Source organism: Colletotrichum karsti (assembly GCF_011947395.1).
Source record: "Colletotrichum karsti strain CkLH20 chromosome Unknown Scaffold51, whole genome shotgun sequence".
In the NCBI taxonomy this organism is placed as follows: Eukaryota; Fungi; Ascomycota; class Sordariomycetes; order Glomerellales; family Glomerellaceae; genus Colletotrichum; species Colletotrichum karsti.
The window spans coordinates 198,827-223,332 of record NW_024065951.1 but is presented as its reverse complement, the minus strand read 5'-3'; the positions used below and the strand labels follow the sequence as shown (position 1 = coordinate 223,332).

Here is a 24,506-nt window from a genome sequence, read left to right as displayed (position 1 = left end):
TCTAAGCAACCCCGCCGACTTAGGAACTGGAGGGGGAAGAGGCTTTGATTCACGCCGAAAAAACTCTTATCGTCCGATGCGCCGCCGATAATACCGGCGCAACACCCCGCCTACCGGCTCCCTCGTCGTCATCGTCGCAATCCCTTTGCGCTTTCGTCGATTGATCCGTGCTGGAAGTCAAGGGAGCATCCTCAACTTCGGTTTCGAATCGTTCGCATATCTCACTCAAACTTTGATCGCAACTTGCAGATCGCATAATCTAGCTTCATCAACGCGGGGTATTCCCGGTCTGCAATCGAGCAGACGGCGGCCCTTCGGTCCCGCCTTCGACTTCCCCGTCCCCCGTCGCCGTATCAGCGCCCGCGACAGACATGGACACCTCCAACAAGGACCGCGCCGAGGAGATCGGCGCCGGCGCCGGCGCGAGCTCGCCCGACCTCGACACTCCGGACTTGAGTTCCATCGACGACGACATCCTCGCTCTGAAGGAGAAGCGGCTGGTGCGAAAGCTGGATATCCACATCATCCCCCTCGTGATGCTGCTGTACCTCTTGAGTTTCCTAGACCGGTGAGTTCTTGGATGTACCTCGGCGTGATCAAAGTGTGCGTGTGTTCCTGACATTCACTGAGCGTCAACATCGGCAACGCCCGCCTGTACAACCTCGAAGAAGACCTGGGCCTCGAGGGAAACCAGTTCCAGGTCGCCGTGTCGATCCTGTTCGTGACGTACATCATCTTCGAGGTCCCCTCCAACCTGGTCCTCAAGCTCTTCACCCCCAGCCGCTGGATCGCCTTCATCACCGTCGCGTGGGGCATCATCGCCACGCTGACCGGCCTCGTCGAATCTTACGGCTCGCTCATCGCGTGCCGTCTACTCTTGGTAAACACCCCTCGACTGTTACACAGTCCTCCTATACGAAGAAGTTCACGACAGTAATTAACCACATACCATCTCACAGGGCGCAGTCGAAGCAGGCCTCTTCCCCGGCCTGACAGTCTACCTCACCTTCTTCTACAGCAAGCACGAGCTCGCCCTCAGGGTGGGCTACCTCTTCGTCAGCGCCGCCATCGCCGGCGGCCTCGGCGGCCTCCTCGCCTACGGCATCGGCCACATGGAGGGCGTCGCCGGCATGAGCGGCTGGCGCTGGATCCTCATCATCGAGGGCCTGCCCACCGTCGTCCTCGGCGTCGCCACCTTCTTCCTCCTCCCCGACGACCCGGCCGGCGCCCGCTTCCTGGACGACGAGGACCGCGCGCTGATGGTCTCGCGCCGCCGCCGCGAGTACGGCAGCACCAGCAGCGCGCAGGAGTTCAGCAGGGGCGACATGTGGAAGGCCTTTTGCGACTGGAAGGTCTGGGTCTTTTGCGTCGCGCAGTTCGGGGTCGATACCATGCTGTACGGCTTCTCGACGTTCCTGCCGACCATCATCAACGGGCTCGGGACGTGGACCGTCGCGCAGGTGCAGTTGTTGACGGTGCCGTGTTATTTCGTGGGCGTGGTGGTGTATATGACGATGGCGTTCCTGTCGGACCGGAAGCAGATGCGCGGGCTGTTCTGCGTGGTCTTCGGGACGGTCAGTGTCGTCGGGTACGCGATCCTCGTCTCGGATACGTCGTCGGGGGTGCATTACTTTGGGTGCTTCCTCGTGGCGGCGGGGTTGTACGTGGTTGTCGGGCTGCCGTTGGCTTGGGTGAGTCGTTTTGTCTTTTGCTTGGGGTTTCTCGCGGGGCCGACTGACGTGATGCTCGATAGTTGCCGAATAACTCGCCGAGATATGGCAAGAGGACGACCGCCAGCGGGATGCAGCTGACGATTGGTAACTGTTCCGGCGTCATGTCGTCTTTCATCTAGTGAGTGTGCCCCGAGGCATAGAGCTGGGCGACGACCAGAAGCTGACTTGACGGAACAGCCAAGCGATTGATAGGCCGAGGTATATTCGAGGCCATGCGGTCACGTTGAGCATGGTGGCCATGGGCACCTGTCTGTACGGCTTCATGTGGTTCTGGTACTGGAGGGCCAACAAGCGGCGAGGAGCCGGTCTTGCGGAGGACAAGTACCGTGATATGTCTGATGATGAGCTTGCCGAGCTGGGCGACGAGAGTCCGAGGTTCCGGTACACCATCTGATGAAGGGAATAGAACGGTGAATGATGATAGTCTAAAAGTCCGAACCCGGAAGAAACTGTCCTGGAGTCACAGTTGAAGTTGCAGATACCCTCTCATATTTAATTACATCTCAACTATTTGAAAGCCAAAAAAAAAAAAAAAAAAAAACCCCGAGAAACCAGGCCCTCAGAATACTGTAGACAACCTGCCGAAGCTCGTTGACGCGTCGATTTAACAGTTAAATGTTCAAAAAAGAAAAATGAAAGGGACGAGACTCGAACTCGCGCGGGTTGCCCCACCAGGAAACAGATGTTAAGCTGACCTTAACCTGGCGCCATAACCAACTCGGCCACCCTTCCGTAGGTGATCCAGTGGATCTGATTGGTTGTTTGAAGTGTTGCCAAAACTGCACTATAATACTTGAGCGGCGGAGACATGTCAGCCTGGAAGTCTAAGTGGATCCTATTGAGAGTGATGGAGGCTGACGCATTCAACTGAAATTGAAGATGTATACATGGATCGATCCTGATATGGGTAGATGTTGCTTTCGAGGAGTAAGTCGAACGGAGACTACCATGCGGATGCGGGTGGGTGTTCATCACAACTTATTTGAGTGAGTTCATTGATTTGAGTTGCGTGGGGTTCCGACGAACCGGATGCCGGAAGTCAGTGTCATTCAATGTTAGGTCGAAAAGGTCTACGCGATGGTCCAGCGATCTTGTCTTAAATGCGTCACACCTAGGTTTTTCTGACCGTCGAAAGAATTGCGAAAGCATCTTGACTCTGCTCAAGTGCAATAATAAGAACGCCCCAACATTAAGAAAGCGTACTGTGCCACAACGGCGAATACGAGATGGGAGCATAGATGTAGGGTTTGTAAATTGAACTTACTAATAAGTTCCGCATTCTGTATTTTATACAGAACCCTTTTTGGTTACCAAACCAGCGTGTTGATCTCAATCCTTCTGATTTCTGTTCGTAGCTAGAGAAAACCGTACTTTGATTGAATTGCTAAGTCACCAAGTACATATGGTGTCTTGTGTATGAATACTTCCTAGCTAGTGCCCTCGCAGCCTATGTCTGACGGGACGAGGTGGTTAGTCAGAAGCCCCCATCTGTTCTTCACCCCCTTCCGTCTCATACACTCCTCTCATCCACGCTGTCTCGTCCTTCCAAACACCTACGATCTCTTCACGTTTCTCATTTTCTTCAACCTTTTCCTCCTCGATCTTATCGGCCAAGCCTTGAGCGAACTCCAAACAGGCCTGCTCATCGCGCTCGTCGCAACCCAACAATGACGCCATCACGCTAACCTTGTGCCAAAGACACAACAGGCGGGGATCCAAACGACACCCGGGATCGTTTACTCTGTACTCAAAGACATCTCCGTCTCGAATAGGCTGCTGCGTGCCCTCGTACACCAGATCATCTTCCGCGTGGCCTCCGCCAAAAATATCCTCGACGATCTCGGTGGGCTTCATTGCCAGGTCGTTCCTCCAAGGAAACCTCTCCCGACCATGGCGAGTCTTCTCCAGCTTGGACTTTTTCAGAAATCGAAGCTTGAGCCGGATGGAACGATCGTCCCAGTCGTAAGGCTCGATGGATAATTTCGCCTTCGCCCACAAATAACGCACATTAGGATCCATCGCGACTACATTGACGGGGCTGTTCAGTTTATCGACGCTGAGCGCAGATCTGAAGTCGTCGACGAGTTTGTCTCCCCAAAGCAGGCCCAGCATTGACCACATGCATTCAGACTCTTTGCAAGCGGCCGCCGACGCGTTTCCCGGGTTCCTTCCTAGGACTGATTCTCTTATTAGCTTGGAGAGGAGAGTACAGTCGCACGCACTTCACTTACCGATCCTTATCAACATTGGTACATACTCCTGCAACGAACTCAAGATTGTATGCAAAAGATCGTGGGACAGCATGCCCTCCTTCATGTCCTTCATGAGATTTTGTATCGTCTCGATGGGTGTGACCCAGAAAGCAGCCCAAACGGCCTTCGTGATGTATTCACGCCTCACACACGTCCACGGAGAGATATTGCCCATTACCCGGAGACGAATTGTCTGCAATTCTTCGAAGAGTGTGTGCCGCAGCTCCATATTGTCGATGTAGGAAAGATCCTCCGGCTGGGTCTCGTGAAATTTGTCCATCTCGAAAAAGTTCGTTCTGTTTTTGCCCTGGAACTATTATCGGGCTAAGAAGATGCTAAGCTTCGGGATTCGTAGTGTGCTATGGATAAAGCCGGTATGTTCTTCAACCTGAGGATCTGGAAGAAAAAGCCGTCCAGGTGGTGTATGTTTCTCTTCTCTGACGCTTGTCAGTATCGTTAACGTCGTTATCTTCCGCTGTTCTCCGGTGTCTTTGAGGTGTCGAGGTGGTGTTTTTCGCGTTTCTTCAGACTTGGTGGTACAGAAGAAAAGATTCACCTTACGGTTCATAACAACATTGCAGATGATCGAGTATTTGTACCCACTCTGGTACAGATAGAGTTCCCAACCGCCTTGGAGAGTTCATGGTTGGTATGGTCCACGAGTCTAAAACTCGAAAAGCCACCCTTGCGGCTGTTTCTAATGGAGTTTACACCTTGAAAGTTTTTATAAGAGGGGGCTCTTGTTTCTCCAATGAACGATTGGAAGAAGGAATTTGCAATCACCTACGTTTGACCACAGCTGTATAGCCATATTGGACAACAGGGATACTCGGTATCACCCCGAATATCACCTATTGTTCCCTCAGTTTCCTCCCAAGAGAAGCCTTCACATCTCGAAGTCAGCTCTTCGATCAAAGCCAGCCGCGTTATCAGCAACAACACTCAACATGACCCGCCAATTCCACCCGTTCCCCAGGCTCCCTACCGAGATAAGGCTCCAGATCTGGGAGCTGGTTCTCCGATCAGAGTCAGACGTGCCAGGTGCTCATTTCGTCTCCGTCCAGCATAATGTTTCTTGCAACGAGAAACGATTTCCCGACGGGACCGTCACAAGAGGACGCTTCCACCCGCTCGCCGTCGTACCCACCACGTCTTCCGAAGTCGCCCGCTCGCTCAACCTACAGCACGACCCCTCGAGCTGGCGGACGGACGCCGGCCTGTGGGCGGCGAATCGGGAATCGCGCGCCGTGATTCAGACGCAGTCTGCGCGGCGCCTCGCCGCTCAACGGACCAAGCCGCACGCCATGGCTCCGCTCATCAGGACCGACCGAGACGGCCGCAACATTGAAGTCTCTGTCCACTTTCCAGTACGCGACCTCTTCTGCTTCCAGGTACCCGCGCTTTCGAAAATCGATGCGGTCAGGACGATGACGTATCTCTGCCACCGGGGGTGGTACGACGCGGCGGACAGCCCCGGCTCCGAGGTGAGGCACCAGATGGCCTTCGAGATCGACGGCGACTGGCCGTGGACGCGCGGCTCGCGGGCGGACGAGCCCGGCGCCGCCACCTCTTTCGTTCGTGATCTCTGCCTTGCTCTTCGCGCTGCCTTGATCCACTTCTTACAAGGCGGGCCGAATATCGACGTGTACCTCATCGACTGCAAGGCGCGCCTCCGTCCCGGCGCGGAGGTGCAGGGCGTTTTCTGCGCCAGCGGTGTCAGGCTTCTCAAGGTCGATCGGGATCAGGTGGTGTATGAGGAGAATGATGCGAGGAACTGGTTGTTCTTGGAGAAAATTGAGGCCTCGATCGAGAGTTTGCGAAAGAGTGACGTTCCGACCCTGTATCCGGAGTTATTGACCAATGGTAACGACGCGGACGCGGCGCCTGTGTTGCCTATAAAGCTGCTCATACCCGAGAGGATGTAAAGCGAGGTTGTTGAACATAGCATAATACCGATCAAGTGGTGATATCCATCTTGGTGGGGTTTCTTTAAGGTGGAAAAGGGAGGGAAATTGGATATCTTTCGTGTGGACATTTGTTGGAAGGACAACCAGCGATGTATTTCCAAGAGCGATGAGCAAGAACAAGCTCAGCTTACATGTTATGAACCATAATCAGCTCGGCATCGTTAACATTGGCAACGTTGGGAAGTCAAGTGATATTCCGAGCCCCTAGCCCATGACTTTCCTCGGACATTTCAACATCCCATATGACAAGCGAAGAACGAGTATCTTATGACGGCTCGGAACAATCTAGGATACCCGTCTCCCTTACGCACTACTCTCAAGAACATCCCAAACAACCTCCCCATGCTTCACATGCGCCCCAACACCCAACCCACCCCCGGTCTTCAACAGCACCTCACACGGAAGCGCCCCCTCGGCCCCGATCCCGACCGTCCTCACCCACCCGGCGTCCTCCCCCTTCCACTCCCACCTCTCCGCGACAACATCCCCCCCGACCCGCGAGATCCCCTGACAGAACCGGCCCAACCACACAACCACGCCCCTCGCCGCGCGACTTTCGTCCTCGAACCTCAGCACGACGCACTCCGGCGCAGCAGCAGCAGCGGAAGCAGGCTGCGGATCGACGTCCCTCCAGAGCTCCTCGTAGTCGCACTCCCGCCCCGTGGCGGGGTTCACCATCCGCCCCTTCTCCAGCGTGAGGTCGCCCCCGGGCTGCGGGTACATGTCGCCCTCGTCGCCGGCCTTCTCGGGCTCCGTCGTGCGCGAGTCGATCCAGTGGTCCCAGCGCGAGTGCCGCACCTCGCCGCCCTTGCCGTCCGGGATGAGCGAGGAGGAGGAGGTGCCTGCGATGCCCCATTCCAGGCGCTCGATGCCGTGTGATCCTGCGGGCTGTGGTCAGTGTTTGTTGTTGTATCAATCACGCCTGGTGTTTATCTGAGATGATTTGTGCGGCATTCTGCGCAGAGGTCGGAGTTGATGGAAGAGGGGGAGGTGGACGACGACTCACCCTCCGCGTTCGGCCCCGACTTCAAGATGCGGAGATCCACGAACCGGCGCTGCGGGGACGTGAGCACGATCGTGGACGTTGGCTCGCTGGCCTCGTCGGGGATCCAGCGGATGTGTTCGCGGAATGAGATGCTGCCCATGGTGACTGAGTTTTACACTTGAATGAGGCCGTAGGAGGTAGTGAGTTGAAGCAAGTAGATGACGGTACGTAGTGTGGCCGCTAACGAGGTGGGGGGTCGCAACACGCCGGCGACGTCGTGCGACATGATCCACAGTAAACCCGGCCGGCACAACTCGACTCTCCGGCCGATCCCGCAGAACCAAAACCCGCGTCGCGTCTCATTACTCTACTTTCTCATCCTCTATGCGAGGTCTATATCTAAAGTCTATGCACACCTCTCTCACACCCCAAATAATTCCTCTCCACGACCACCAGCAAAGGCATCCGCCCCGATCAAGCAGCCCTCTCAATCCTCTCCACGACCCCAACAAGCCCCCTCACCCTCTCCTCGCAGTCCTCCCTCCCCCTCTCCTGCGCCTCGTACGTCTCGCGCAGCCGGTCGACCATGAACGGCTTCAGCGGCGCGCGCCGGGCCGTCTTGTAGTCGTAGACGACGATGTCCTCGAAGCAGCGCGCCGCGGGCCGGCGATGGCGGTCCGAGACGAGCAGGGCCTCGAGGAGGATGTGGTCGGATTCGTAGGTCGGTTTGGAGGCGAGTTTGTGGAGCACCGTGACGTTGTCCGGGTAGGCCATGGGCTTGTGGGAGGGTTGTTAGCAATCCGATCTCATCTCATTTCGTTTCGTCATTGGCGGTGAGAAGGCCTCGAATGGATAAGAAGCGAGATGAGGATTGTATGAATGGGCGTGACTCACGAACTTGTAATCCGTCCTGATGCTCCTCATGATCAACCCGATGCCCCGCGGGGTCATCAGCTCGTTCCACTCGTCCGCGTGCGCCGGGTCCACCGCCGTCGCGAAGTTGCGCAGCCAGTTCACCCGCGCCGACTCGGCGTACTTGTTGTACACGACATTATTCACGTGTCCTGCTCCCGTCGTTAGACCTCATCGTCTCATCACCCTGCGAGGTGAGATTGGTTTCGTGTATTTACCCTGGAGCCGTGTTAGTCACCCGCCTCCTCTTCTCACACACCCATTATCTTCCAGAACTCACCATCGCATCCTACACCTCATCGTCAGAAATCAACCTCTCAACAAATCTCAAAAAGCTCAGAGCGAACAAAACATACCTGATCCCCCCACGTCACCGTGTGCCGATCCAACCCCCTCCAACCGGGCCCCGTGAGGAACCCCTCCCGCCCGGCCACCAGCTCCAACCACGCCCCGTCGACCGTCTCCCGCACCGCCTCCAGCTCCCGCCTCTGCTCCGGCCCGAGATCGAGGGCGGCGCACCGCCCGATGCGCGCCTGCAGCTCGGAGAGCCATCGCGGGTTCACCGCCGCCGCGCCGTTGTTGTTACGGCGCGCCGCGGTGGTGCCGAAGGCGCGGCGGGAGAGGGGACCGAGACCGGGACCGGGCCGGCGGAGGGCTGAGAGGGCGGTTGGGGCGCGCATTTTTGTAGAATGTATTCCGTGTTTAGATGAGAAAAGTAAAAACAAGAAATGCAACGGGGAATACAAGTAAAGAGAAACTGAGACGAAGGGGAAAAAAAAAATTGACAATTTTCTTCCTCGGCGAGGGTATGATGGAGCAATGAAGAAACCCGGCTTCCGTCGGCAACGTTGCGCGAAGCGGAGCCCACTGCCGTTGGAGCACGCCCTTTCCATCTGCCGGTTCGCAGGGCGCGTGGGGGGTTCCCTGCGCACCCCTCTGAGCCCAAGCCTTTATAAAATCAAATTTGCGCAGAATCGGCATCCACCAAGCGGGGCTCTTGCCCTGTTCCTCCCCTTGGTGTAGTTGGTTCATCACGTTCGACTGTAATGGTTACATTGTCATCGAAAGGTCTCTAGTTCGATTCTGGAAGGGGAGAACCGCATTCTTTTCTTTTTTTGGCTTTTTTGGTGTTTTGTTATGTTTGGTTTTTTTATGCGTCGGGTTGGAGTGGTCGTGCCTTTGCTGGGGATGCTGCTGGGGTTGTGATTGACTATGAAGGTGTCGCGACTTTTTGCCTCTCCATCTTCCTCTCTATTAACCTCCTATTAAATGATTTAATTATTGCTCTCAGAATACAGACGCGTGTTTGTTTTGTTCCGTACTTGCTCGAGTGCTATCAGTCTCATCACAGCATCGGTCGGGTGTCATCCTCATCTAAAAACCAAACCCATGTCTACACCGCCCTCTCACCGAACTACACCCGCCAATTCCTCGGTGTGAGACCCCCAGAAACGGTCGGTCAGAGCCAATCAATGGATGCTTGTCTGAGTTGGTGCCCCCGCCGCGCGCGGAGTGGGGAATGTGAACACACCACGAGTTGAACCACGAACCAAACCAACGCCCGCGCGCCCGCCGCCCGCCGCCTGGTAGGCAAGTTGGCAAGGCAGGACCCCCCGGAGCTGCGAGCGAGAGCTCTCCTCAGGTGGTCATAGCTCCCAAGACCCACTTTCCGGATCTGGGAGGGGAGCGATGGAGAGAGGGGCCGCCTGCCGACCTGACGCACGTCTACCTACGTACGTCTGCTGGTCAGACTGCGGGCGGCGGTAAAAGGAGCGGCGCGCGTATGATCTGTGGTTCTTGACGTTGAGCAACGCTTGCTTGTTAACGGTTCACAAGAAAGAGATGGGTTCGTGATTGAAGTTCGAGATGCAAAATCTGCGTAACGTTCTTTTCTACTCTGCGGGATTTGTGAAGGTTCGTGTTGGGTACGGAGAGGGGTCGGCGTTGGCCGCTGGTTACAATTTGCCTATTCCCCAGGCTGACCGCTGCTCTTCATACGCATGGTTGTGCTGAAGTGAGGACTGCTTAGAAAGCTCGAGAAATACCATTTCATGTGACATCCTATAATTGTGAATTGCTGGGTATTTGAAGTTGTCTCGTCGTCGATATGAAGGGGACTACCAATAGAGCGGTGGAGAGTTTGGGGTGTCTGAGCCCGAGTTTCCCCGGCCTTGCTTTCGCGAAGCAGGTCAGCATGCTATTCTGGAGGTGAAAATGCCAGTCTCAAGAGTCTGCAGTTAAGATAAACGAAATATCATGATTGATCCGGTTTGCGTCTCAGAAAATGAGTTGCGAGGGTTCTCGGTCAAGTCGCGGGTGAAAGATGAGGTGAGCGCTGGATGACGTGCGGTCCGAAGCGCCCTTTTTCGCTTCGCTCGCTTGAGGCGCGGTTTCGCGGGGTCGCCGAGTGTGTTCCGCGCGAGATCTCATGTTGCCATTGAACTCGAAATGACACCTGAATTCATTATTGAGACGTTCTCAATTCGGAGTCAGGATCCTGTCTTGCAACGTGAGCTGTTCAAAGTGAGGGAGGATTGTCGGTCAGGGCAGAGAAGGGACGGTGACTGGACACACGTGTTCTCCTCCACATTGGGTATGCATGCGTCGGACTTGTGCTGGCGTTTGAGAGTCGCATCGCAGGTATGAAGCCTCAAAAATCGACATGGTGCGAGATATTGAGTTTATGAACATGAAAAGAAGGCTTTGAGTCGCTCAAGAGGGATATGCGGTGGTGGACGTGGCTGTTTGGACTGGAAGGTGGTGAAATGCGAATAGCTTCCATCGCACCGATTCGATCCTGCAACTTCCCAAGAGCATTGCGAGCTCGGGAAACGCAGTTGGAAGTTCAAAAATGATGTCAGGCGAAAGAGCTCGCAGTCTTTAATCGCCACCAGCCGCGACAGTCGGGGCTGATGGCAAATGTGTCGACAGGCACGTGTGCACTTCTCACGTAGAGATTTCATCGGTCGCGTGACGCGATCGTGGCCTCGGAGAGGGGCTGCACTCGCGAAACTCGGTGTAAGTCAAATCGGGCAGGAAAAATGCCACAAATTCACAAAAAATATGGGCGAGCAGATCGTCGACCAAGACGATGGGTCAGTGCATTTTTTAGATGGAAAGAAGTGTGCTGTTGGCGGTTGGGCGATGGTGGTGCAAGATGTGCGGATAGCTTCAATTCGGCATCGCGCGACCGAATCACGGACTGGACGGCCGCCCGGAGCGGAGGGCGCGATATCCGGGTCGGAACGCGCTGCAACGCGGAGGAAAAGCGCATCAGGCGATGGAGAAAAATTCGGGCAAGACGATGATGGGGTCGGATTGGGATGAAACCGGATGTGCGAGGTGGCAGGCCGAATGCGACTGATGGAGGTGGTTGACGGGATGGAACGACGAAGCGGCGAAAATGGGCAAGTCGGCGAGGGAAAGGCGTTGGATCGCGAGGAAAGTTGGGGCCGGGGCGGAAGGGTGTGGGAGGGAGGAAGCAGGGCTCAAAAACGCAATGGACGCAAGCAATGAGTCATTTTTGATGATGGAGGGTGAGGAGAAGCGAAAAAGAAGGAAAAGAAGAGCGAGAAGAGGAGGAACAAGAAGGGTGGTTGAGGTGGGCGATGAGAACGAGTTGGGTGGGAATGGCGAAGGTGCCGGATCAGAGCTCGGCGTAGAGCAGACTCGGCGTAGAGCAGAGAGGTGCTCTGTGAGTGACTGAGTGTGAGAGTGAGCTGTGACAGGCCTCAACTCTGGCGGAGAGACCAATTGCAAGGTCCAAGACTGAAGAAGACGATCTGGAGAAAAGCTGGCCAATCAGAAAAATGAACGACATGAGAAACAGCATTTTATTTTAATGCGACGAAAGGAAGGGAAAGGAAGGAAAATGGGAAATGGCAAAGGTACTTGTGAGTTGTACCTTTTGCGTGGCGTGGAAGGAGGCCCTGAAGTTGCACTGGAGAAGGGAAGGAACCATCTCGCGCTTACCTGGACGTTAGATCCGACGGGGACCCCAACACCTTAGACCACCCGGGCAGGTAGGGCCACTGACATGGACTGATCTTGGGTGTGATCTGGCTTCTCATTAGCGGAGAGGAGCAGTGGTGTTTGCGTTTGTTTGGCGGGAACGCAGCCGCGGCAGTGCCGTAGTGGTCCCCTGGGACTCGGGAGCGTGGAAAAGCACCAGAAGATGACGGGACCCTGGGCTTGCAGGTTGTCCTCGTCCTTGTCCTTACAGGGAGCCGAGCTGCTGAGGAGCCTGAGGGGGAGACAAGAGGGGCGAGGGGTTTCCGTCCAGGGTGTGACAGCAGAGACGACAGAAGCTTCAGGAGCTTCATGCGACGCGTCCAAACCCGGAGCTTGAGATGGTCTGTTGTGTTGTTTCTCCGGCTGCCATGTCATGTGCCACGCATGATGTCGTCTTCATCGCCACTTTGGAGTTGGGAAAGGGAAACGTTTGGTCATGTCACAAGGGCACGAAGATATTTCACAAGTACAGCAGTGATAGACGGCTTCAAGATGGCAGGAGCAGAAGGGACGAAGAGGAAAGCCTGCCCGTCCGGACCTGCCTCTACCTTACGGATACACGCGCCTGCTGAATCAAGAAACACGTGGACCACATCTTAATTCTTCCAAGCAGGAGCTCATTGACCAGCAGTCAAAAGAGAAAGAGCAAGTGACATGAGATATGAAGAAGGAGAGATGTGGAAGAAGATGGGAAGGAGGGACGAGGAGGTGCGTAGGGCAGGCAAGGAAAGCACGGAAGCTGGGGCTCTGCCGCACTTGCCTCTGCTGCTGCTGCTGCTGCCCTACCTGATCGACCCAGATGGAAAGCACGGAAAGAACCCTACTCGTCTTCGCCTGCCTTGACTGCCCGCACCTGCAGTCTAGAATCAATCTGGATGGCTCCCCGTTGAGTCTAGTAAGGCAGGTAAGGTAGGTGCGGCAGGTGCATCTTTATTTGGTGTGGGTGGTCTTCTTCGTCTTCATCTTCCCGTCTTCTTCTTCCATCCGTCTGTGGTCACTGGTCCATTCGCTAAAATAACCACGCGGGCTTTGGTGGATTTGGGGGATGTGGATGGGGGGGAAGAGCGGGAGCTGTGTGCCCAAAAACTGGCTGATGGTGGGTGGTGGGCGGTACCCCCCAGGTAGGCTCCAAGCCCAAGACCCCAAGCCAGAAAAAAAAAACCAAAAAAAAGTTACTGATTGCGCACCACGTCCAACTGCCCCCGCTCATTTATAAAAACAAGCCCCGTCCCCTCCACGCACGCGCTCTCTCCCCCCCTCTCGTTCCCGATCTCTCTTCCTCGACAAACCAAACCAAACGCGTCAATCCTCCTCGATACCTTCGATTCCTCGATTCACTTCATCGACTTCAATCGCCTTTTCGATTGCATCCGCACATTTGCACCCTCTACCCCACTCGTAAACAACAAACCCCCCCCTTCAAATCACAATGCCTCCCAAGAAGACCGAGGGCGCTGCCGCCGCTCCCAAGAAGGCCTCCCACGCCAGCTACCAGGTTCGTCACCCCGTTCACCCGGTCTTTTTCCAAGGCGCATCTTTGCTAACTACTCACAGGACATGATCACTGATGCTATTGTTGCTGTACGTTTTACCGCTCCCCTCGCTCCGGCGCAAAGGGTTACGCGACCGCGCTTGTCGTGGGCTGGGGACCTCAACGTCCCCGCCCGCCTCGACCCCGTGACTTTTGCTTCGCACCACCCACCGCCGCCTACCATATGGCGAACCATTTTAAGATCGACTCTCTTTACTGACACGTCTTTCCCTCACAGCTCAAGGAGCGCAATGGATCTTCCCGCCAGGCCCTGAAGAAGTACGTCAAGGCCAACAACCAGATCAACGTCGTCTCCGACACCATGTTCGACTCTCTCTTCAACAAGGCCCTCCGCGCCGGTGTTGAGAAGGGTGTCTTCGAGCAGCCCAAGGGTATGTCGGCGCCTCACTCAACTCATCTCACTGCCACTCATACTAACTTACTCAGGTCCCTCTGGTGGCACCAAGCTCGCCAAGAAGGCTCCCAAGAAGGAGGAGAAGAAGACCGAGAAGAAGGCCGCCCCTAAGAAGGCTGCTGCTGAGAAGGAGCCCAAGGAGAAGAAGGCTCCCGCACCCAAGAAGGCCGCCGCCAAGAAGGAGACCAAGGAGCCTAAGGAGAAGAAGGCCGCTGCCCCCAAGAAGGCTGCCGCCGAGAAGAAGGAGACCGCCAAGAAGCCCGCCGCCAAGAAGGCTGTACGTCCTCACCTCACCACTCTCACTCACAAGATGCAATGACTAACATGTCACCAGGAGAAGGCTGCCGACAAGGAGAAGCCCGCTGCTCTTTCCAAGACCAAGACTGGCCGCGTCACTAAGGCTGAACCCAAGAAGGCCGCCGCCAAGAAGGAGACCAAGGAGCCCAAGGAGAAGAAGGCCGCCGCTCCCAAGAAGGCTGCTGCCCCCAAGAAGGCCGCGGCGAAGAAGGACACCAAGAAGGAGACCAAGGCCGAGGCCGCCACCGCATCCGCATAGAAGCACTTCGGTCCTCTTCCACGATGATGAATCTTTCTTCTATCCAACAACGGCGTTAACGGGAGTATGTCGATTTCTTGGGAACAAATGGTCAACGGAGACCGGGACGGGTGGTGGGAAACCAACCGGCGGACGCGCCGGTTTTCTGCTTTTACACACGCACAGTTGATGGACCCAGGACGTGTGCGATTTGGGAAGAAAGGGACAATTGGGTCGGGATGTGTCTTGCGCGCGCTTGTTCATGTTTTTCTTTTTATCATGCCAGGTCTTTTTTTCGCGTTGCGCCAGCGCGTCGTCTGTTTTGGGAACGGTCTCAAAAGCCGTGTCTTAAGGCGCTGCCCTCAGCACTGTAACTATAGCTCACGCGATTATACCAACGATGAGGGCGTATTTAACTGTTCAAACACCGTTTTCATTTGCACTTGTGTTTGACGTGGCGAGGACTTGAGTTGCAATTCATACACTGTCATGATTTCTTGCACTGATGAGAGAGGGCCGAGCTCATGGGGCGGTCAGGGGATGAGAACCAGCGCGGACGGGGCGGCTACAAAGACAATTCGAAATGATCACTTCCATCAGCCGAAGGGGAAAAAAGGGACATTCGGTTTGATGTTCGACTGGGGTCAGAGCAACAGACGAAATGAAGATGAAAGAAAAGAGAGATGAGCAAAAAAAGAGAGAGACGGGAGGGAGGAGGTCCCACGGGCTGTGACGTGCCGGAGGCTGTCGACCTGAGGAGGGCTCGAGGTTTCGGGGTGGAGTCGACTCGACGCGGTCTGGCTCCCTTTACCCAGGGTTTTTTGTTTACATTTTGGCAACTCTCGTCCGTCCCCGGGCGTGTCACGGCGCAGGGATGTCACGTGCACCGGCGGCGCCGGTCGAATCCTTCGGGCTTGGATTTATTTCGAGACTTGTTGTCCTTCTGGAGTGTTTCATGGCTGCCTGTCATCACTGTCGTGGTTTATTGCCCGGGTTTCTCTGAGTTGTCGATTGTTGGCTTCCCCTCACGTTGCGCTGTGCTGGCTTGCGGCCTGACTTGGGACTTGGTCTGAGACTCCAACCGCCCGCTGACCCCATTGGACGGGGACCATTATGGCAACATCGACTCGCTAAGTTGGAGGCACAGACCGCTGGATGAACGCGGGCGAACGGCAAAGCCTGCACCAAGACATCCCAAGAGTCTGGAAACTCCACGGTTGAAGGCGCGGCGCGGGGGTATTTTGGGCATGGTTTTCGCGGGTTGATTGGGTTGCGTCGACTCTTCCCTGCCCCTACCCTTCTTCGTCGTCGTCGACCAGGCCATGGTGGACATCATCGTTGGGTATGCGGTGCAGCGTCGTGCCTGCGGCTACCGCGAGACTTAGGCAAGGCAGTTTGACACGTGCGGCAAGCTGACGGCGCCACACCAGTGGCCGGGTCCCGTCCCATCCACACCGGCCATACGGACGCTGGGCCGTAATGAGAGCAGAGCAGAGCAAATGTCTGTTGAGAGATGGACGAGCGTCACTCGATCATCTGACTTGTTGCCGATGAATGTGGTTCGTTCTCACGGGACGTGGTGCTGGACGATCAGAAGGTGCGGACGGAGTCTCTTGGACGCGGGATTCGAGTCATCGAGCCCGCTGCCTTGAGTTTGAGCTCCACAGCGATGACTTTTCCAACGTCGTTTCCGCTGTGTAAAGACGTTCTCAACCGACTTGTGAGGGAGATAACGGCAAACGGCAAGCCTCAAGGTGGCGATGCGGGGAAGGCTTGAAGAAGATGCGAGACGAGGCGAGGCGAGGCGGGTGGGCGGCTACGGCCATGGTGTAACGGTGTCAAATGTCGAGCTCGGAGCCTGGGTCGCAGAATTTCACCGCGGCCCAGGGCAGGTCAGTGTGCGCCGTCACACTTGACCTCAAGGCCGGTGCGTTGCAGCTCATCAGCATCAGTCGGGCGGGAGCAGTGCGCTGCAGTTTGCGAATGCCAGGTCGAGAAGGTGATTGTTCTGTGCTGTGCTGTGAAGTGCTGCTGTTCGGTAGGAGATGTGCGGTGGTGCAGTGCAGGACTGACGTGCAAGGAGTGACGTGGATAGCTAGCCCCGAGCTTGCCTCCCATTGGTGTTCCTGAAACAAACCTTCCTGTTTGGAGGGGAAGAGTAGAGAGAGAGAAGTCGGCTTGGAGGTCGAGAAAGGTATCGAGTACTTGGGGTACTTGGATGGTGTTTTGGTGGTAAGGTCATAGTAGACGGGATGGCTGACGTATAAGCGCCGACGGACTGGGGACTTGGTCGGAGCATCAGAAGCTTGACAGAACAATCCGATGAATGGACTGTCACTGGCCTGACGAGGCAAGCGAGTTGGCAAGGCAGTTGTTCCTTTTTAATGCTGGATCTCTTTCCCGTCCATGTCTCCCTACCGGCGTCGATTCCGCGTCGGGATCCCTGTTGTCAATCCGGAACACGACGAGCGACAGGTGCAGGGGGCAACCGTATAGTTGGTTGGGGGCTGCTGGATTGGATTAGCGAAGGGCCTCGGGGGTTTTGGGGGTCCTGAGCGGCGACGATGGAGGGGTCGCGATGGGAAGATGCTGGGATGGAGCATGACGGATCGACGATAGAGGAGGGAGTGAGCTTGTCTGCAAGTCACAGCGTGGCCGATGTGAGGCGATATCAGAAGACGAGCATTGGTGTGAGAGATAGGATGAATGGAGAGGTGAAAGTTTGCTGGTGATGGCCGTGGCAGTGAGGTGATGTGATGTGATGTGAGATAGTCAAGATGGAGGGGATAGAGAAACACAGACAAGCAAATCGACATTGATGAAGATAAGAAGCAGCAGCCAGGAGCTGGCGTGACGAAGTACAGGGCGCTAAGGTGCCTTATTCCTTAGTCAAGCACGAGCACGAGCAGTCGAGGCTGCCTTACCTGAGGTGGTATGTTCCTTCCCGTCCGTTTCGGGGTATGTGGGGGAGGAAGGGACGCTGTGTCATCGACATCGACCAAGGGAAGGAACGAGAGGGAGGTACCTTCCGAGTAGTGATACCAGGGGTGAAGTAAGGCAGGTACGAATACACTGCATCCCGTCGTTCTTTCCATTGAGGATTTAGTACTTTCCTCCTGACGGCAAGCACGAGGAAGGAGAGTACAACACCAGCAGGAGCAAGAACAGCAGCAGCAGGTACCTTCCTTCCCATCTTTCTGATGTGTTGACCATGCTGCATTAAATCTGGAACGGCAACTGCAATTCTGCAACTGAAGAAAGTGGGAACACTGAGCTGAGGTGCAGATTTCTCTCGGAAGAAAAAGAAGAAAGAGATCATTTGTTACCGGGTTGCTTGACCTCAGAAATGGATGCCATTTCATCATTCCCCCCCGCCAGGTCCCCATCTAAAGTGTCGTCAATCACCACGGCCAATACCACCCAGTTCCCAGTTCCCAGCTCCCAGCACCAGCAGCAAGACCCCTCGCACCCGCACCGGCCGATAAGCAGATACAGATAGCCGCTGCGACCCTACACCAGTCTTATCCGTACCTCTCAACCCTCCACTTCCATTCCATCTTACCTACGTACTTACGCAGTATTCACATCTAAAACCCCAAGTCCCAAGGCAGGCCCTGGCCTGTCCCGTCATCCAACCAACTTCCCATCATCCTGTCCAATCCGGTCTTCGGTCGCCCACATTCGGCCAACCTGATCGCAGGCCAACCCGAACCACGACGGCCACCACCAACGAGCACTGCCACTACACCACCACCAATTTCCACCGCCATACCTTAATACCTCACCTCACCTCAGCAGACAAACATTAGACACCGCCCGGCGATTCCCACTCACCAGCTCTTAGAAGTACTCCCCGCTGCGGCATCGTTCGTATTGCTCTTTGGTAAGCAGAAACCAAATCGGTCCCTTTCCCTCCTCCCTCATAGCACTACCCTACTTGTCATCGCTATCGACTTTCTTCGTCGTCGTCGTCTTCTTTCGCTGCTGTCGCTGCTGCTTCCCGAACAAGCCGCCCCTTGCAACTCTTCTACCTCCCAACCGATTGTTCCGGCCGACTCGACTGACACACACCATCCGCAGTGCCCGAACCCCTCCAATCCCGCCTCGTTTTGTTACGCTCGATTCTGCGCGCAGTCTACACTGAAAACCACGCTTCGTCGCTCGACAGCGCCTCTCCTTGGGAGACGACGATGGCGCCTGCCTAATACTTCTTTTCTCCAAAGTCTTGATCACACTCCGCACGAGCCGACTCCTTGCCCGCAGCAACCATGGCATCCGAACACAACCCCTTCCGCCGGAAGACCGCCTCGACGTCCTTCTCTTCTACTCCTCAGCCCGTTTCCACCTCGGCCTTCCTCGAGTCTATCACATCCGGCATCTCCAAAGATAACGTGCCTGAGGGACGACCCGCCAAAGCCAAGGTCGTGAAAAGGGTTAGGGTGCTCTCGCCGCCGCCGTCTTCACCCTCCTCCCCAGAGTCGGTGAATAGCAGAGGATTTGGACGCCAGGACGATAGCAGTGACGACGCCTCGGACGACGAGGACGACCAGTTCTCCAAGAGGTTTCCCGAGCTTCCCGACGGCTTGGACGAGGCTGCGCCGCTACGCCTGGCCAATGCAGACCCCACCATCACGCCCGACAACCCATTTGGCAAAAAGTTGCAGGATGTCGGAGGTCTGGATGCGGGGAATGCTTCATCTGGGGGCCAGGGCAAATCCCTAGATGTCAATGCCTTCAAGATGCTACTGCTCACTGGCAAATCCGGGGCTGCTTCACAAGGCGGCAACGCTGCGGGGGCGGCACATGCGGCGGGATCAGATGCGTTCAATCCCGCTGACCCGGACACCCCGTGTTCGTCATCGGACATCGCGGACCGCGGCATCACACTGGCTTCACCTCCGTCTAGGAGGAAGCCTCCACCGCCGAGCTCAAGACACGGGAGAAAGATCAGCATTCAGACGCCAGAGCGGCCTCACATCTCCTCTGAGAATGCATCGCCGATTTCTCCGTCCGATGTGAACAAGCCGCTCCCTCCGGCTCCCAGTTCTCACGGTGGAGATGGGACGGAAGATGTTTTCGCCCGAGAAGCCGCTGGCAAAGTCCCCGAGCAGGATCCCCCCACCCCAGGTTTGACCCCGGTTCAGCCGGCGTCGGGGAAGAAGCCGACGCCAGCCCCGCCACCAAGACGGGGCCATGCGAGGAGTCAATCCCTGACAGCCTCCGCCGGGGCTAATGCTCCGAGCATGACGGGCTCCGAAGCAGACACGCCGCCTCGGTCTTCTCTGGAATCGCAACGCTCGCGGTCCGAGAGCTTCAAAAGTATCAACGCTCCGGCGCCGCCGCCTCCTCGGCGCCCACATGCGTCACACCGGCAGTCGTTTCAGCTTGCCTCCCCATCGACTGCCTCGTTCAACGCTGCCAGCCCTGCCCCGTCAGACGTTGAGAATCCCGCCTCGGAGATCACTCCCCCAAAAATATCTCCTCCGCCGCCGCCACCTGCGCGGAACACATCAACACGGCGGCCACCAAGTGTGAGGAGTTTTGACGCAACAAGTAGGAAAGCTAGCGGTGGGAAAGAAAACGCCCCGCCACCGCCCCCTCCTCGACAGCGAGGCAGCAGCCGTGGCAGTATGGATGGCTTCGCTGGGGCTAGGAGACCAAGTATTGATAGCACGAGGGGCTTCAGCACTAATGTGCCAGAGGAGCCCGGTGAAGACGGTTCGCAGGGATACGCCGACCCAGGCAAAGGAGCAGATATCCTGGCCGATCTGGACGCGCTGCAACGGGAGGTGGACGCGCTGAGAGCACAACAACCGAAATAGGAAGCATGCTAATGGCGCGAGAAATAGATGGAACTGGGATAGACAAGCTGCCGCCGAGCGGACGCTACGCCTTCGAGGGGCAGCTGGTATCTTAAAGAGGGCTTGTACATTTACGGTCTATTGGGATGCGACATGAGTAATGGAATGGTTATGATTTCTCATTCTCCAAGTCATATAACGACCATGAGAGGCGGATGTCCCGGTCAGAGTCTCAACGGTCAGAGTCTCAACCCGTTTCACTGCACGGTAGGCGGTCGGTATCGGTTCCAAAAGCGTGGCATCGGAGGCGGATGTGGGTGTCCGCCTCGGCCGATGACCATCTCGGCGGACATGTTCAGTGTCACAACTAACCGCAATCACCGACCGACGCGATGAGCTATACGGAGCGAAGCTCACACCTCCGACGGTTACGCTGGAGCTCATAGCTAATTTTGGGGGAGTCCGATAACCAGTTCAAGGTTCAGAGTTATTGGCGTTCCCGTTTGCTAGGGTAAGGGGACGAGATGGGAAGGGACCTCAACTTTGCCTGATGAACAGCAGCGCATATGATGTATACGGACTGATTGCGGCTCGTGGGAAAGGGGGTTCAGAGAGTTCTCGGCTAGTCGTTGCACTGGTCTCGACATCTAGCCGAACCTTTTTTTCTGTTGTCTTGATTCGGCAAGGGGAAAGTCTGGGCAACTCAACGCCCATACCACCACCTCTCTCATCCTCGACTTACTGGGCTGACCAATTGAAATCAAGCTTTGTGTTGATTTAGAGTCTGAGTCTCTTGGGAGCTGTGACCAACAGCTGGTGGTGGGCTGCCATGGGACGGTCGAGAGAGAGGCAGCTTCTTTCTCGCTACCAGGTCTGTGAGGAGAGAGTCGGCCGGCGGATTCTCAAACCGAGGAGGCACAACTGTTGCCATGAGCCTATCGAATTTCGATAAAATTTGAGCGGCAAAAGTTCGAGCCAGACCACGCGGAAACATCTCATCGAGTTCCAGAGCGTGGTGCATCGCGCATAGCCTTTTCGCGTGGACTCGTCTCCGAAGATCGCCGCCAAGGCCGGAGACGGACATGATGCTGTAAATAATCGAAACCTTGGCTTGCCGACAAAGTTCGACTTCGGTGCGGCTCGCGTGCGTTTATGTCAGGAACCAACAGCGCTCCGTCGGCAGGCCACCGGTTCGCACCCCCAATGATGTCCTGTTACACCTTTCTCTTCCCTTCTTCGTGTTCGCGACGGGACGACGGGGAGCTCTACCTGGTTTGTAAAGCGAGGCAATCGGTTCCTTTGGAGCTTGCGTGAGATGAGGACATCTGTATAAGTAGGCTGGAGCATGCCGCGCCTTAGGGTGGAGGAGATGGTGGTAGGTTAACTTCGAGCCATCATCGTCTCGAGTCTATTATCGTCCGACGCTTATCTTACATTATCTAGTACACATCCCTCCCACGCTACCCACAATGTCTTCCCTCGTCACCAAACCAGCCCCCGCCCCCCTCACCTCCGACATCAACAGAAAGCCTCCGACCGCCGATAGCGTGGCGGCGGCCCCGCTCAACGCGGCGGGCGACAAGGCGAACCTCACCTCCTTCTGGCGCACCCCGGAAGCCGGAAACATATACCGGCACGCCGAGCACCTCACGGGCCCCGTGACGCCGTGCCTCGTCGACCACGCCGGCCTGCGCGAGAGGCTCGTCGCCGCGGCCGCGAGCTCGAACCCGAACCCCGTGCGCGTCATAGATATGTGCTGCGGCACCGGTGTTGTTTCGGGGTGCGTCCAGAGGATGGTGAGGGAGATGGGGGGCCGAGAGGGGGAGAAGCTGGAGCTCGTGTGTGCGGACTCGAGTGAGGCGCAGCTGGGCGTCGTGAGGGAGAAGATTGAGAGGGAGGGGTGGGTTGGGGTTGATGTTGCGCTGTGTGATATCATGGTATGTGTCTGGGGTGAGAATGGGGACGGCGAGGGGATGGCTGACTTCGTGGCAGGACCAGAAGTTTGAGGACGGGAGTTTCGACGTGGTCATCTGCGCCATGGCCATCATGCTCATCGCCGACCCGTACAAAGCCGTAGCCGGTAAGACCAGCCTCTTTTCTCAAACCAGACCAAAGCTGACGAAAACAACAGAATGTCACCGCGTCACCAAACCAGGCGGCACCTTCGCGACATCAACCTGGGTGATCGAGGGCTGGATCCCAGACACGCGGGACGCCGTATCCGCCCTCGCCCTTCCCGGCGGGCGACCGGTCTGCTGGCCGCGGAACTCGGCGGAGCTGACGAACCTCTGGGGCCCCGGGTGCTGGGAGTCGCCGAGTTTCGTCACGTCCATGTTCACCGCAGCCGGGTTCGTGGACGTGGAGGTCGAGGTGGTGACGAAGTGGGTGCGCTTCTCCGGGCCGGACGAGTTTTGTACCGTGTTTCAGGCGTTCATGTACGGGGTTGTCGAGCGGTTCTGGACGAGGGAGCAGAAGGTGGGACTGAAGGGGGAACTGTTGCCTGCGATTAGGCGGTTCTTGGAGAGGAAGTATCAGGGGGGCCCGTTTAGTGTTGAGAGGACTGTGTTGCTTGCGAGGGGGAGGAAGGATGATATGTGAAGGCGTCGTGGCGGTCTTTCAGCGTGAGGGCTCGTCTGTGAGAGATAATCAAGTTCGAAGACAGGGTAGACAGAACTGTGGTGGTATATCAGAATCGACATGACGGATTTCTAGAATTGAATTTATAAATAGCATGAGGTATGCCTTTTTGGCTGGTAATGTTCGTAAGTCTATCATATAGTGAACCGGTGTAGAAATATAAGATCGTGATCATGTCATAAGAATGCAGTCAACTCATAACCACACTCATCCAACCCTCTCAAAACACCGATTCCATCACTTCAGCTTATTCACAATAGCGTTATACGCCGGCTTGGGGTTATAATTCTCATCGAAAAGCAGGGGCTTCGCCGTGCTCTGCCACGATTGCTGTTCGCACGTCAGTCAGTTGACACCGAGACACGCGGGCGAAACTCTCAATTCTCTTACCTTGTCGCTCACCCCCCAGACGGTGATCCCGCGACACTTGGGCACGTTGAGACACGCCTGGACGACCTCGGCGTACTGCGCGGGCGGGGCGTTGTTGATGTCGAGTTCCGTGATGGCGACCTCGGAGACGCGGGCCGTCGCGAGGAGTTCCAGCGCGCCCTGGATCTTGTCGGACATGTTCTGTGCGAGGTGGCACTGGGAACCTATTTCACAGAATACGCTGTCTCAGCAAATTGCGTCGTTCAATTATCTTCAGAATTTCTTTTTTTCTAAAGGATGTCCCCTTACCTATCCCGTCGATGGGGATGCCCTGCGCGATCCACTGGTTGACCTTCTTCACCAGGGCGACGGGCTTGCCCCAGTCCTTGTTGTCGAGGTTGTAGTCGTTGATGTAGAGCTTGGCGGACGGGTCGGCGGCGCGGGCGGCGCGGAAGGCGATGCCGACGTAGGACTCGCCGAGGACGTTGAAGAAGGTGTTGTTGCGGAGGGTGCCGCTGTCGTTGAAGATTTCGTTGACCACGTCCTTTATTCACTTCGTGTCAGCCCGTTTTCCGCATGGCGAGAGAGCACTTCCGGCGCCCAAACCACAACTTCAACTCAAACTCACCCACGACCTGATCTTCCCCTTATACCGCCCGACAACCGCCTTGACGTGATCCTGCAGCACCCTCGCGAGGACGTTCTTGTCCCTGATGTCGGCCACCCACGCCGGCAGCGCCTGGTGCCAGAGCAACGTGTGCCCGCGGACGGATTTCCCGTTGGCCGCGGCCCATTTCACGAGGTAGTCCGCGTTCTCCCACGAGAACTGGCCCCGCGCCGGCTCCGTGGCGTCCCACTTCATCGAGTACTCGGGCGTGACCTGCCCGAAGTTGGCCTTGGCGATGGCCTCGGTCCTGCCCTGCTGCATGATGCCGTTGTCGCCCGAGACGCCGATGTAGAGCTTGCCGCTGCCCTTGCGCTTGAAGAGCTGGTCGATGCTGACGGGCGCCTGGCGCTCGGTAAGAGCAGCAGCGGCGGAGGCGGAGCGCGGTTCGTGGACCGTCGCGATGCGGAGGGGTCCGGCGGCGAGGGCGAGGGGCGCCAGGAGGATGGCGAGGGAGAGCTTCATGTTGTGCTTAAATGAGCGACTGTCGATAATGAACGGAGACGAAACAGAAAATGAGTGTATGAGACTGGATGATTATCCGGCCTTTAAGAATCTGCCATCCTTTTCCTTTGACATCGCGGGCGACGGGCGCGGTTTATTTGTGGTTTGTGGCCATGAATGGCGGCGGAAAGGTTACTCTCGGTGGAGCACATTCCGAGCGCAAGTCGGTCGCTTGGCAAACAGCGCCCAA

General features: G+C 56.4%; 9 protein-coding genes across 9 annotated transcripts; 5 read left to right on the top strand and 4 right to left on the bottom strand.

Moving 5' to 3' along the window:
- Positions 1-371: 371 nt before the first annotated feature.
- Positions 372-2,127, top strand: CkaCkLH20_11822 (major facilitator superfamily transporter; the record flags this gene model as incomplete). The annotated part of the gene is made up of 5 exons (XM_038894536.1): positions 372-568; positions 631-880; positions 960-1,691; positions 1,754-1,851; positions 1,911-2,127. The coding sequence occupies 5 exons, from the start codon at positions 372-374 to the stop codon at positions 2,125-2,127; spliced, it is 1,494 nt and encodes a 497-aa protein (XP_038740181.1).
- A 1,076-nt stretch (positions 2,128-3,203) lies between these two features.
- CkaCkLH20_11821 (uncharacterized protein) lies at positions 3,204-4,265 on the bottom strand (the record flags this gene model as incomplete). The annotated part of the gene is made up of 2 exons (XM_038894535.1): positions 3,204-3,910; positions 3,965-4,265. The coding sequence occupies 2 exons, from the start codon at positions 4,263-4,265 to the stop codon at positions 3,204-3,206; spliced, it is 1,008 nt and encodes a 335-aa protein (XP_038740180.1).
- Positions 4,266-4,932: 667 nt separating this feature from the next.
- On the top strand, positions 4,933-5,910 carry CkaCkLH20_11820 (uncharacterized protein; the record flags this gene model as incomplete). Its single annotated transcript, XM_038894534.1, has 1 exon — positions 4,933-5,910. The coding sequence occupies one exon, from the start codon at positions 4,933-4,935 to the stop codon at positions 5,908-5,910; it is 978 nt and encodes a 325-aa protein (XP_038740179.1).
- A 345-nt stretch (positions 5,911-6,255) lies between these two features.
- On the bottom strand, positions 6,256-7,097 carry CkaCkLH20_11819 (uncharacterized protein; the record flags this gene model as incomplete). The annotated part of the gene is made up of 2 exons (XM_038894533.1): positions 6,256-6,833; positions 6,959-7,097. 2 exons carry the CDS (start codon positions 7,095-7,097, stop codon positions 6,256-6,258), a joined length of 717 nt encoding a protein of 238 aa, XP_038740178.1.
- Positions 7,098-7,411: 314 nt separating this feature from the next.
- Positions 7,412-8,529, bottom strand: CkaCkLH20_11818 (uncharacterized protein; the record flags this gene model as incomplete). The annotated part of the gene is made up of 4 exons (XM_038894532.1): positions 7,412-7,714; positions 7,832-7,972; positions 8,130-8,138; positions 8,206-8,529. 4 exons carry the CDS (start codon positions 8,527-8,529, stop codon positions 7,412-7,414), a joined length of 777 nt encoding a protein of 258 aa, XP_038740177.1.
- Positions 8,530-13,289: 4,760 nt separating this feature from the next.
- On the top strand, positions 13,290-14,362 carry CkaCkLH20_11817 (histone h1; the record flags this gene model as incomplete). Its single annotated transcript, XM_038894531.1, has 5 exons — positions 13,290-13,355; positions 13,415-13,537; positions 13,630-13,783; positions 13,839-14,083; positions 14,141-14,362. 5 exons carry the CDS (start codon positions 13,290-13,292, stop codon positions 14,360-14,362), a joined length of 810 nt encoding a protein of 269 aa, XP_038740176.1.
- A 4,247-nt stretch (positions 14,363-18,609) lies between these two features.
- Positions 18,610-20,163, top strand: CkaCkLH20_11816 (uncharacterized protein; the record flags this gene model as incomplete). The annotated part of the gene is made up of 1 exon (XM_038894530.1): positions 18,610-20,163. The coding sequence occupies one exon, from the start codon at positions 18,610-18,612 to the stop codon at positions 20,161-20,163; it is 1,554 nt and encodes a 517-aa protein (XP_038740175.1).
- Positions 20,164-21,611: 1,448 nt separating this feature from the next.
- Positions 21,612-22,740, top strand: CkaCkLH20_11815 (uncharacterized protein; the record flags this gene model as incomplete). Its single annotated transcript, XM_038894529.1, has 3 exons — positions 21,612-22,079; positions 22,135-22,222; positions 22,274-22,740. The coding sequence occupies 3 exons, from the start codon at positions 21,612-21,614 to the stop codon at positions 22,738-22,740; spliced, it is 1,023 nt and encodes a 340-aa protein (XP_038740174.1).
- Positions 22,741-23,016: 276 nt separating this feature from the next.
- CkaCkLH20_11814 (endo-1, 4-beta-xylanase) lies at positions 23,017-24,277 on the bottom strand (the record flags this gene model as incomplete). Its single annotated transcript, XM_038894528.1, has 4 exons — positions 23,017-23,109; positions 23,170-23,372; positions 23,458-23,692; positions 23,777-24,277. 4 exons carry the CDS (start codon positions 24,275-24,277, stop codon positions 23,017-23,019), a joined length of 1,032 nt encoding a protein of 343 aa, XP_038740173.1.
- Positions 24,278-24,506: the final 229 nt, after the last annotated feature.